Raw genomic sequence first — 12,850 nt, forward strand, 5'->3', positions numbered from 1 at the left:
CACTCAGGGAGCGTTTTGCACTGCCCTGTGCCACTTGCTTCTTGGTGGGATCAGGAAGAACCTGAAACATCTGGGTCTGCTTTGTGTCAAACCCAACTTATTGTCGTGTCTTGCAAGGGCACCTGTGCGAGTGCTTCGCAGTTCTCCCAGGAGAGCACAAAGCGCATGGAACATTGTACGCTTGTTGTGTCCTTGTATCCGTGCCTTGCATTTTCCTATCAACAGTGAAGATGTTGCTGTGGGAAGAAAAACATTTCATTTTGAGATGAGTATTTATGAAGGAGTCTTTTGGGGCAAATTCCTCAGAGAGGGAGCTCAGGCTTTGGCCAGCACTGACACTCATCAATTCAGACTGAACACACACATTGTCACTGTGGTGTGACAGCCTCGGGGAGATGAGGATGCTCTGTGCTCTCCCTGAGCCTTCCTCTGCACATCCCTCCATCTCCTGCATCCGCTCCCTAACAGGATGCCCCATCCCTAACAGTGTTCAAGGCCAGGTTGGACACAGGGGCTTGGAGCAAGCTGCTCCAGTGGAAGGTGTCCCTGCCCATGGCAGGGGTTGGAACTGGATGAGCTGTAAGGTCTCTTCAACCCAAGTTACTCTGTGATTCTAGGATTCTTTAGAAGCTGATCTCTGCAGCGGAGTCCTGGGCACAGGGATGAAACGCAGCTCCTCTGGAGTGGGATGCATCCATTCACAGTGACCCACTGATGTGTGGCTCTGGGAAGAAAAGGGGTGAAACCCACCAAAGAAAGGCCCCTCTTCATGTTCAGCTGCAGCTCTCGGAGGTGGAGCTGGAATCCCTTTGCCTTGGAAAATCCCTGCTTCGATGCGATTCAAACCAGTAGCTGGTGATGAAGATCTCCATATGCTGTTGCTGTCCTGCCCATGTGGAAAGTCAGAGAGATCATCATGAAGAGAGCTGCTGAGACTGTTCCTGCCAGCCAGTGCAGGACCGCAGCCTTGCTCCCTCCCTGTGTCTGGCACACAGAAAATCCCATGGGTTTTCACATTTCCATTGCTCCTGTGGCAAGATTCTCTATTCCCCCTCTGCACACAAATGCTCTTACTTCTGCTGTGCTTCCTAAGAGAGGTGCAAGCCAAAAGGCGGAGAAAAAAAAGGAATCACATCAGCAAACCCCTTTATTTTTTCCTGGCTCAAGCCTGGTAAAACGCAGAGGGTTTTTCCTGCTCTCTGGAAAGTCTGTTCTGTGCATCAGGCCACATGCACATGTGGCTGCATGGGGCACCTTGGTGCCTTTTATTGCTGGAGGCTAGAAGAGTGTTTGCCATGGTAACACGTAAGGCAATGTTTGGTGGTGTGGCTCTTGGGCAGTTTGCTGCTCTCTGCGGCAGGTCCTCCATGTCAGCTCAGGAAGATGGGACGGGAGGTAGGAAAGCATCTCCCTTCACTGCAAAGCTGCAGCCTGGGGATGCTTTATCCCTCCTGTACTGTTGCAGGCTCCTTAGTGGCCATTGTAGAGGCTCATGATGGAATATGATTCCGTCCAAGCCGTCGTCATCCCCTTGCACCTCTGGAGCTTCACTGACCGCCCAAACTCTTAGCTTTATCATGGGTTACAGACCCAGAGCTGCTTTTGTACCAAACTCTCCACAGCAGCTCCTCTCCACACAGACGCTTCACCCCGTCTGTGGATGCTTTTCCCATTACTGTTCTGGCCGGGCTCCATGCACCAAAAGGGCTGGGAAGGCACAAGCCAGCTCTGCCCCCCTTCCCTTTCCTTCCCTCCCTCTTCAGTGCAATGAAGGCAGAGCGGGCCCACAAATGACTTAATGGGAGCATGACATCAGGCTTGGCAGGCAGAGGCGCGCTATACTCTGCTCGACATGAGATGTTCTGTGGTCTTGAGAGAAACCCAGCAGTGCCCCAAAACCAGCCCGTCCAGCGCCGCACAGAGCTGCAGGCATCACCCCCCGGCTGCTGGGCATCACAGAGCACACACTTGAGCTCTGTCCCAGCTTCCGTGCCAGGGAACACCAGTGCTCCATGCTTTTACCCCCAGAACTTACCTGACCCCATCTGCAGGGGCATTTGGGACTGATCCATCCCCACGCTCTCGGTGGGATGAGCTGTTGTTATCCCTGCAGTACACTCAGCATCACACAGGGAGCTGGTAGCAGGGCTGGGATGGAGCTGAAGGCTCCCAAGGCTCAGGTTGACACCCTCATTACTAAATGTTCCCTTATCCCAAGCTTCATCTTCCCCAGCTCTACTTCCAGAAGTGTTTTCAAACCTGCCTTTGCTAGGAATGGGAGTTAAAGGTGTCTCTGTTTGATGGGGAGCTGCGAGGGGAGCTCTGGTGCTCAGTTCTTGTTCTGTGCTATAGTTGGTGATGGGTTTTGGTGTGCCACGTCCCACAGAGTGTGAGCCGGCTCTCCCAGCCTCTGGCATTACACGGCTCCCTTTTGCAGGTGTGGAAACTGAGGCAGGATGTGCTTGCCTATAGCTGCCCCTTTCCAGGCAGCACAGCGTGTTCTCAGCATCCCCAGTGGCACAGTGAGCTCGGGTTTCCTTTCCTCCCGTGGAGAGGGCAGCAGTCTGCGTGTGCTGAGCGCCTCAATGGGCAGCCTTGTTTTCTGCTGGCTTCAGCCTGCTTTCAGCCTGCTCCGAATTTCCTCCAGCCTGGCAGTGGGCTGGGAAAACACAGTCGTGGCAGTCTGTGGCACCGGGAGGCTGAGCTCAGCCCCGCAGCCGTTTGCGTTGAGGTTTATTGCTCACTGTTTCCTGAGCTCTGCTTTTTTTCCTTGCAGCCTAGCTTGGTTCCCAGCCATCTTCCCCATGCCAGGAAGGCATAGCATGATTTTCCATACAGGCTGGAGAGGGAGAAGGCAAGCAGGAAGCCGGGAGCCCCTCTCCCTGACTCGCGGCTGGAGGTGGCAGGCGCTGGCATCCACCATGGTCCTCGCTTCTCCAGGCTGTCAACAGGAGCTCTGCTCCGCTTGCAGGCTCTGGGGAAGCTGAAAGCTGGGAGGTTTTACACCAGTTCCTCATCAGGTCGTGAAGACAAGGGTAGAAAATAGCAAAGGAGCCGGGCTCTGGTGGGTTGCCAGCTAGCGCGTGGTCTGGATGGAGTTCAGCAGCATCTACGGTGCTGATGGGAGCTCAGGCTGTGGAAGACAGAAGGTGGCAGTGTCAAGGTCTTGGGATGCCTTGGGAAGCGTGTGAGTTGTAGTTAAGTGACAGAGTGCCAGGGTGCAGACAGAGCTTGGGTTAATTACAGCTCCAGGGGTTCAGAGCATCTCACAGCCTCTGGGAACTGAGCCCCAGCTTTCTCCTTTGAAGCCCACTGGTGGAGCTCCTGTAGTGAGTCAGTGTTGGATGACAGTAGAGGGTGCAGGACAGATGTGTGAGCCCAGATGATAACATCTGGCAGCATCAGCTCGGTCATGTGTGTGCAGAATGACAGCCCAGTGTACTAGCGGGAGAAGAGGAAGAAGGGGTAGGAGCCCTCTATGCCTGTGATGGGCCTGATAGTACTGATACCCCAGAGATGTGCATCCAAGTGGCCTGACACCCTCACAAGCTGCCCTGGCCACAGAAAGCAGCAGATCAGAGGGTTGAGGGTTGTCACTTATTAGGTTAAGGGGGGCAGCTCATTTTGGCCCTTCCTGAACAAAACCCACATCCGCAGCACCGGGCATCCTGCGTCCTGAGTCCTGGATCACTCTTGTTCACCAGGAGCTGCTTCCCTGTGTATGCTGCTCAGTAGGCAGTGACATCTAGTGTCAGCCCTACACACTGTGTAAAAGCAGCGCTGAGTAGGGAATTGCTGCCTGTGTTTGAGTTGCTACCTGGTGGTGGGAGCAGCTCTGGCTCTGTGCATCTTTCTGCAGCAGATACCAGGTCAGGGTCATCCCTGGTCCTGCTCTTGGGTAGGAGTGAAGGTGACTGAGCCCTGGGAGCTGAGGGTTTGGGGTCTTGGTCTTCACTTATCTGAAGAGAATAATGATGTAATGATAAGGGACGTTTGTGAAGGGCTGGGGAAGGCTCAGGACCAGCCCCTCTATTATGGTAGAGGGCTTTAGAAGAGCAGACCTGCCCTGCTGGAGTTCTTCACTTCATCCTTGACAAGGAGCAAGATGGGAGAGATGGAGAGGAGAGTGCAGAGAAGGTGGTGGGGCTTGGAGCTGGATATCCCAGTACCCTGCATGGTTCGGGTGCCCACTTGTGATGGTGAGAGCTCCACCATGCAGCCAAGCAGCACTTTTGATGAGGCTCTTTGAAATGGCAAAGCCCTGGGTTTGTGGCAGCAGAATAGTTTGGGTTTGTTTGGTTTGGTTTTGGTTTGATCGGGTTTGGAGATCTCTTTTGTCTGGGGCAAGGAGCAAGAAGGCATCCGAGCTGAAACAGCCTTTCCTTCTGCCTTGAGGTGCTGCTAAAATCTAAATGGGTTATTTCTGGTATTTCAAAGAAGAGAAATAGCTGCACTGGTCTCCCTGTAACAAGTTAATGGTCTGGTCCTGTCCAGAGCTGGCCAAGTAATGCCAGGAGGTGCAGAGGCAGAGGAGCGCAATTCACAGAACATCCTCAAGGAGAAGCAGAGCAGAAGCTTCCCTGAGGAAGGGCCTGACCTGCCTGGCAGCAGCTGGGGTCCCGGTCCAAGGTGTCCCTGGGTTTGTCTTGCAAGTGGGAGCTGGAAGTGGATCCGAAAGTGACTGTAGTGGCCCTGTGCAGAACGTGACTGCCATGTGGTCCGTGGTGCTCCAGCAAAGGATGCTCTGTGTGCTGTAACTATTGTGCCCCCTGCCCCGAGACAAAGGAACGTTGTCTTGACCAGATATTTGTGCTAGAATCCTTCTTTTAGGTGTATTTATTGAGCTTTTATTTTGCACATTTCTTGGCCTTCTCTAGTGCTGTTGCTGGTGAACTCTTCTGAATCCACTCTTGGCTTGGCAAAGAAATCCCGGACGGCAAAATCAAGGAAAATAAACCTTTTAAAGAGACATCCATCCCTGTTCCTTATCCCCAGCTTCCTGGAATCGTGCATCATTTTCCTGCCAGTTTGGCAGAATCCTTTTGATTCAGATAAATGAAGTTTAAATGTCGGATGAAATCAAGAATTAATTGGTGTGGGGATAAAAATAAGAGGGGAGGCAGCAAAGAGAAGGTACAGGATGTGCTGGTAGGAAAGAAGGTGGGAAGAGAGGTGGGAAGGGAACGTCTCTGTTGACATGGCTGCAGCAAATCCAGCTGCATCCGCCTCTCTGGAGCTCTGCCATTAATCCTTGAAGGATGATAACCAGTGCATGGGCTCGGGAGAAGTGTTTTGATGGTGCTGAAAGAAGGTTTTGGCCACAGGAGATTCATCTGAAACCAAAGAGTGAAGTTTATTGGGAACAAGCAGCAAAACTTACTTCTTAACTGAGTGACTCTTTGAATTGAAGAAGAGGAACGTGGGGTGCAAAGAGCCAGGCTGGAGACAGGAACAGCTCTGCCCTGGATGAGCTGGAGGCTGTCAGGGTTACAGGGAGCAATAAGAGGTTTCTAAGCCAGTGTTCCCTTCATAAGAACAACGTAACCTGGGTTTAAATGGAAAATATTCATTGTTAGTTCTTGTTTCCTTTTAAGCTGTTCCAAAGAGAGACAAAAAGATCTTTAAATTAGAGTTGAGCACATCAGTTGTGTTATTAACGGTCGGTTCTTTGGCACTAGAAGTGGACTTGGAAGTTCCTCATAAATCTGTCTCTAAGTTCATTACTGTTTACTCCAAATTACTTCTTAATTACTTCTTTGAACATACATTAAACCTGAATAGGTTTTGAAAGGATCCATCCGTTTTACCAGTGCATTTGTCACATCTGCAGCTACTCTACGTACGCTGCAGGATGCTGTGTGTCTAATGATAGTCCTCATCTGTATCTGCACCTTGTGCAAAGCTTGGAGCAACAAATGCTTTATGATTTTAAAGGTGTTTTCTTTGGCTGGGAGAAATGCTCCACTTCAGCACACCAAACCCTTCCAGTCTGGGGCCTGGGGTGGAGTTTGCAGAGAGGCTCTTCGGAGGTCTGGTGATGGAGGAAGGACAGAATGGAGTTGCTGAAAATGGTGTTTTCTTTCCCCAGGGATCTTTCCCATAACAAGATCAGTGGTTTAGATGGTCACATATTCAAAAGCCTGACTTCTCTGGCAAAACTGTAAGTACACCCCATGCCCTTCATCCCTCCAGCTCACCGTGCACGTCTGAGGTGGTACCCAGAACACAGGCTTGGGTTGCACAAGAAAGCCTTGTTCTTGCCTCACCCCATATTGATGTGTCCATGGACTCCTGTTATTACCATGATATGCTTTGCATTTCCCTTCTTTTACAGAGATTTAAGCCACAACAAGATTTCTACATTAGAAGATGGAATATTTGATAATTTATTTAATTTAAGTGAAATGTAAGTTCATCCTCTTTGTTTCCCAGTTCTTTATTTAGACCTTGCCTTGAAGCAGCTCTTCCCTTCCCATGGGGTGGGATGCAGCACCCTGGTGGGGTGGGATGCAGCACCCTGGTGGGGTGGGATGAAGTGCTGTCTTGAGGACGTGTGGGACACGTAGGGTAGTGGGTCACACTTAGTGTTCCTGTCTGTGTGGTCACATCATGGGACTGGGGATCTAATGAAAGGGCACTGACCTGCAACATGGGAGACCCTGATGAGTTGTCTAAGTCACTTGAAGATGTTCTCTCTCAGTAATTCAAGTTCTTAGGCCTACAGTGGTTTTGAATAGAAGTAATTAAGATCTGTGCAGTTATGTGAAGGGAAGCCAGGGGAAGCCACATATTCCCAGGTGACACACGTGAAGTCAGAGCACAGAGTGGCAGCTCTGTAGCTGAATGAGCCACAGGATTAACCCCGTGCAATCACTCTTGGCAAGCCAGAAAACAGCTCAGCCACACGTTCTCCCTGAAGACAGGCCACAAAGGGCATTTTCAGCTCTGCAAGTGGCACTGGAAGGACACAAAGGACCCAGGCTCTGGCCAGCAAAGTGGTGCTTGCAGTGTGAAGATCCTGGGTCCAGCCCAGCCCAGCTGGCATCAGCTACACAAACAGCTTTCCATCTCTGTCCCATGCACAGCTGAGTGCCAAGGGCTGTAATTTGGATCCAGCTTAGCTGCAATTAAAGTTTCCATCTTTTCATTAAGCTGCCACATGGAAAGATTATCCTTGACTCCACGTTTCTTTTTCGACACATCAATTTGCTTCTCTTCGTTCTTTTCTAATGGGGCTGTAAATAGTGCCCCTGCCTGGCGAGGCCGCGTTCCACCCCGTGGCTGCTCGATGGCAGCTCTTTCAAAGAGAAGATTGTGTCTGTCATTTGCTTCTAATTGCAACAATTATTTGTAGAGTTAAAAAAGCACTTGGAGCACTTGCCTAATTGTAGCCTCTAGAAAGATGATGTTAATTATTGCTTGATTCCCTATTCATTAACTCCCCTCGCTGTTCTTTCTGAAGCAGTTGAGTGGATGGCGCACATGGGAGCGGGGAGGGAGCCGCACGCTGCTGGAAGTAACGCTTAGCACGTGGCAAGTTAAAACCTGACTTGTGTCTGATCTCCCACTGCAGAAACCTAAGTTGGAACCCGTTTGTTTGTGACTGCAAACTGTCCTGGTTGCCCCAGTGGGTGGAAGAGAGGAGGGTGAAGGTCCTGCAGGCATCAGACACGCGATGTGCCCACCCTCCTGGGGTGGCAAACCTGTCACTCTTCCACGTCTCCTTCCTCAACACCACTTGTGGTAAGGAAACACCGTGGGATATGGTGGGGAATGATAAAGCCATGGAAACACTGGGCCCGGGAGTAGCTGGGATCACATCTCAGCCTCTTCAGACCTCAAGTCACCAGTTCTAATGTAATTAAGCAAATAATGATAGCACATGACTGCACCCTGATGCCTTAAGGATTGAGTCAGTCACACCAGGGCTGAGATCAACGAACGTGTTGCAGACCAAGCTCCAGGCAGCCATCAGATGACACCAGCTCCGTGATCTCCAGCATCAGGCTTTCATTCTTTCAGGCTTTTAACAGCCTGACTTTAAGCAGTGAAACCTCATTGAAGCTGATGGGACCTGTGGGGATGCCAAGTTGAAACTATGCAGGTGACAGGGCTCCAGGTGGGGAGTGTGGAAGGAGCACTACAGATCTACAGCCCTGGGTGCATTTATTGCACTGCCTTGGCCAGAGAAACGTTGGGCAGTGTTTAACTGGAAGGTGGGAAGGGGGAGCCTGAAGAAAACTAATCCTGCCTGGATGTGCAGTGATCTCTGAGTAAGAGGGAGGGAGAGTGAGTGCTCCCTGGCAGGCGTCAGGCATCTCCTTTAGTGCATGACAGGAGGATTCAGTGATGAGGGCTGAAGGAGCCAGCACTGGTGAAGTGCAGAGCTCCACAGGGCCAAATCCTAGCTGGTGATTGCTCCTCATTCCCCAGCAGACTTACCACAGCCTTGCGGCATCTTGCGAGCATTATCAAGGGGAATCACACCAGCACTGTTATTCCCCTTGGTTATTAGTTGTTCCCCTCTTGAACTGCTTAAAATGAGAGTGGGAGCAGTAATGTGAGGGTAATTCAGTGTAATGGGAGTAGGCTGGGGACAGCCTGCCAGCTACTGACCGGCAGGGCTGAAGTATGACCAGGCTGGTGTTAAAAGGCAGTTCCCATGGCGTGGTCCTCCTCATGGGGCTTTTCTGAAGAGAAGTGGCTCAACATTTGCAGGAATAACCGTTTGGAAGGAGCAGTTGGATGGATTTGCTCTGGGAAGATCACCCAGAGCTGTTGAGATGTTTGGGGGGAGATGTTGTAGCAACCAGCAGAAACAGAGGAGCAAACAGGCTGTGTCGCGTGGGTAGGGCTGGAGAGGAGGCCAGGTCCAGCTGCACTGCAGCAATGTGGGGCCAGGCCCTGCCTCTGGGCTCATGATGGAGAAACCTCCACCCCCTGCAAGCCAGTGAGGGGGATTCAACTCAAGGGCACGAGCTGCTGTTCTGAGAACGGGGCTGTGCGGCTGCCATCATCCTATGTGCCTATATGTCCGTGCACGTTGTGTGTTCATGCTCCCTGCACCAGGCACGTGTTGTTGCTGTGCGTCCTTCCCATGAGCACGTACATGTGCATCCCTCAGCCTGTGTGAGTTTGCCTCTTTTCTAGCCCCAGATTATGCCAGCAAGTAGGTGAGAAGCTCTTGGCTCTCCCCACAAGGTGACTGCAGTGTCTGCCCAGCTCCAGCGTGTGCCCGGTGGAGGATCTGGTGGTGTTTCCCCCATGCACCGCTCTGCACAAGTGTGTTTGGTTCTTAAATGGCAGCCCCAGGCGATGTGCAGTGAAACATTCTGCACCAGCCCAAGCCAAGGTACAGCCAAGGGGCCTCTTGGCTTGGTCTTCCTTGGTGGCTGGGCCTGTGGGCTCCTTGGAGGCTCAGACTCAGCAGCTCCATGTCCCATGGGACTGTCAGGCTCTCCAAAGAGCCCTTTTATTTACTGAGTGTTGCTGCTCCATAAATCTGTGGGACTGGTTTGTTGTTTCTGTCATCATCAATTAGCAGGAAGCGTTTGGAAATCGTTGCTGAGGGATTAGAGATTCCCCAGGCAAGGCTCGGAAAGGAAACGTTTGGAGTAGGAGAAGCCCTTTCCCAGCAGTGTGGGGTGGTGTTTCTTGGAGGGTTTCACCAAGCCAGTGTCGGTTTGCAAGAGCATCTTGCGTTCTGTCCCCCAGGAGCTCAATACATAACGTGTCTGACAAGCAACCACACCGAAGAGGCTGAACGTGTCATCCTCTTCACGTCTCTTCACCCTGGGAACCTCACCGAGGAGACCTGCGCTGCCCTCTGCTATGCTGAGGACCAGGACTATGGAGCATTCAGCGCCCAGGGGCAGTGTTTGTGTGGTACTGCCCAAGAAACAAACTCTTCCTCTGGTTGTTTGCCGTTTTGCACTGAGCAGGAGTCCGGGCAGGCTTGTGGTGGCCCATCGCTCATCCCCTCTGCCTTCCAGGCACAGCTGCCTGTGTCTTTCACAGGACTCCAGCCCCGCTACAGCCTACACGAGGCCGTGCTCTTCACCGTCAGTATTCCCATTGCTGCCAGCACTTTACTGTGGGACTTTGGGGACCAGACAGAGGTTCTCAACACCACTGGAAATGCAGCTCTCCACACGTATGCCCTCCCCGGGCAGTACAACGTCACTGCCACCGTTGTTGTGGGCACCAAGGTGTTATATGTGCAGGCAGAAATCGAGGTGGTGGCTTCACCCCAGCAGTTAGAACTGCAGTGTCCTTCCTTGGTCAGGACAAACGAGAGCCTGGACATCCGGATCCGCAACAGAGGTGGCACTGGCCTCACGGTGACGTATGGTATCACTGCAGAGGCTGGGGACCTGGGCAGAGGTAAGCAGGGTTGGATGGGTGCATGCTGGGCACTGGCTCCTGGGCCTTCCCTTCCCCTTCCTTCCTAAAGAGGAACAAGGGATGACTCCTTTGGGTGCTCTTGGCTCTCCTGACTGACCAGGCAGTGATTTGCACTGACCTTGCGCAAGAAGATGACTGCACAGAGTGCACCTCAGCACCGAAGGGCATTTATCAGCTTCAGGAAGGATGGGTTGGGTTGGGCTGTGTGGGCCCGTAGAAGGGCCATCATGCTTGTGTGCTTCTCCCTCCTGTAGCAGTTCACCCCATGTGTCCCGCTGATGGCTTGGTTTTCCCGGGCAACAACCACTGCTATCAGCTGGTGGTGGAGAAGGCCAAGTGGCTGGAGGCCCAGCAGCACTGTCAGGAGCATGGCAATGGAGAGCTGGCTTTTGTGAGCAGCCCCGAGATCCAGAGCTTCTTGGTTGCTCATGTCATCAGGTAAGTGGGGAGGGTGAGGGTTAAGGTTTCCTAGGGCCCCGTCCTGTCTTCTGGGGTCACATCTGCAAAAGGGTCCAGAGAGAGGCAGCAGGCAGGTAGGCTGGGGAGACCCATGGCTCCAGGATGGGTACAGGGAGATGGCAGGGATGGGGCTGCAGAACAGAGAGGAGGAATCAGCAGAGCTTGAGCCCTTGCTGAACTTGGTTGCTTTGCTGAAAGGCTGTGAAGGGAAAAAGAGGAATGGGGCAGAAAGGCTGGAAGTGAGAACTGGGAGCTGTGGGATTGCTGCTGGTGGGCATCTTGTGCCCAGCGTTTGTGCCTGGGGGTGCATCTGAAATGGTGCAGAAGTGCAGGGCCAAAGGGAACCGGGGCTGTGCTGAGCAGCACTTCCATCTGGGAATGCAGCAGAATGTGCGGACTAGAGCTGGGCAGTGCAGAGGGTGAGTGCTCCTGTCCACAGGGTGTTTGGCTGCCAGGCAGGGCCTGAGGGTCACTTTGTGCTCCATCAGCACTGGAGCTGGACTGTCCCATGTGTGACACCGTGGTGTGGAGCAGCCGCTGTAGCAGAGCCCAAGGCAGATCCCAGCTGGGATCCTGCACCTTCCAGCCACGCTGCAGCCTGAATCCCAGACCCCTTCCCCTCTTCTTTCACATCCTGAAAGGGAACAGCTCCTCTCCCAGTGTCAGCAGCATCTGTTCCCCCTCAGGAACTGGGCTTTATAAACAGGGAGCACTGGAAGTGTCAGCCTCTGATGAAATCCACCCCTCCAAGGACCCTTTCTGCAGCCAGGGGGGAGCGCAACCAGGAGAGCTTTCAGGTGCCTGATGGCTCTTGTCAGCACTCCCAGGTGCAGATGTTGGAGGTGGCCTTTTCATAACCACAGCCCAGAAAGCGCCTTGAAGGGAACAGCCGTGTGTGAGGTGGGCTTTGAGCAGTCCTGCTCGGGGTCTGACAGCCCCTGCTTCCCACACTTGTATCCTTGCCCTGTTCCCTTCACCCTGGGCTTTATCCTGACATCGCAAACACGTGGTGGTCCCTGCTCTGGGCAGAAAGAGCCTGTCCCTCTGCACGGGTTAGGCACCGGTCACTCGGTGCTCTGATGTGTCAGGCGTTGCGTGCAGGGCTTTTGATGGATGCAGCACAAGGAAATCATGAGACCTCGGGAGGGAACGAGCTGCCCAAGCTGTTCCCCAGCTGCTGCCCCTCGTTGCTCTCCTCCCCAGCCGCTTTCTTGCATCTATTTATTTCATTAATCCATTCAGATAAACACGAAGGAGTCAGTTCCAGGATGCGATTTCCCTGGCGATAAAAGGCAGAGCAGCGGAGCCGTGGCTCTCTGGAGCATGCAGCATCCAGGGCTTCTTGTGGGAAAAGGACAGAAGCAGGAATCTGTTTCCCATTAGAGCTGCAGCAGCGAGGACTGCTCGCTCCTCTCCTCCGCTCCTGTCGTTTGAAGGCCTTCCCAGGAGCAACATGTGCTGAGCTGGGCACGTCCCCATCTCCAGGAGCCCAGCGCTCCGGCACACACCCCTTCAGGGGACCCTGCTTGCCCCTTGGAGGCAGCACAAGGAGCCCATCTCCCCTTCCAAACCTCCTCAGGCTTTGCTCCTGCTGCTTGGTCCTTCTCAGAGGCTGAGGGATGCTCACATCTTCCTTCAGGAAAGGATGGCTAAAGCCCTCTGGTTCCTCTCTGCAGGGCACTGGGCAGGGTGGGAAACCAGCCACCATTTTCCTTTAGTTTTTCCCCTTTCTTCTGTTTTCTGTTTCAATGACTTGCAGTTAGATCATAGCTGGAATTAGGAAAGGAAAATCTCCATTGAGCTTTATTGATGGCAGCAAAGAGGTGGTTTTCCAACTTCTGCTTCTCCTTGATCCCTGCCAGTGGGTCGGGAGCAGTTATTTATGTTCTAATCTTGTTTGCAGTGAAAGCTCCTCCTTCACAGAGCAGTTATTTCTGCTGTCGTTCCTCAGCGTGACCTCATTCATCACTTCATCTGCCCTGAGTCT

The 12,850-nt window shown here is 52.7% G+C and overlaps 1 protein-coding gene across 1 annotated transcript in view; it reads left to right on the forward strand.

Annotated features, from left to right (window-relative positions):
* Positions 1 to 12,850, forward strand: part of PKD1 (polycystin 1, transient receptor potential channel interacting) — a gene marked incomplete at both ends in the record, with an annotated part of 84,506 nt that overhangs the window by 30,725 nt on the left and 40,931 nt on the right. The window contains 5 exons of the mRNA XM_080618752.1: positions 6,089 to 6,160; positions 6,335 to 6,406; positions 7,574 to 7,743; positions 9,715 to 10,383; positions 10,659 to 10,842. Coding sequence (XP_080474878.1) covers positions 6,089 to 6,160; positions 6,335 to 6,406; positions 7,574 to 7,743; positions 9,715 to 10,383; positions 10,659 to 10,842 — 1,167 coding nt within the window. The remainder of the gene's footprint in view (positions 1 to 6,088; positions 6,161 to 6,334; positions 6,407 to 7,573; positions 7,744 to 9,714; positions 10,384 to 10,658; positions 10,843 to 12,850) is intronic.

Source organism: Psittacula echo (genome assembly GCF_963264785.1).
Source record: "Psittacula echo genome assembly, chromosome: 5".
In the NCBI taxonomy this organism is placed as follows: Eukaryota; Metazoa; Chordata; class Aves; order Psittaciformes; family Psittacidae; genus Psittacula; species Psittacula echo.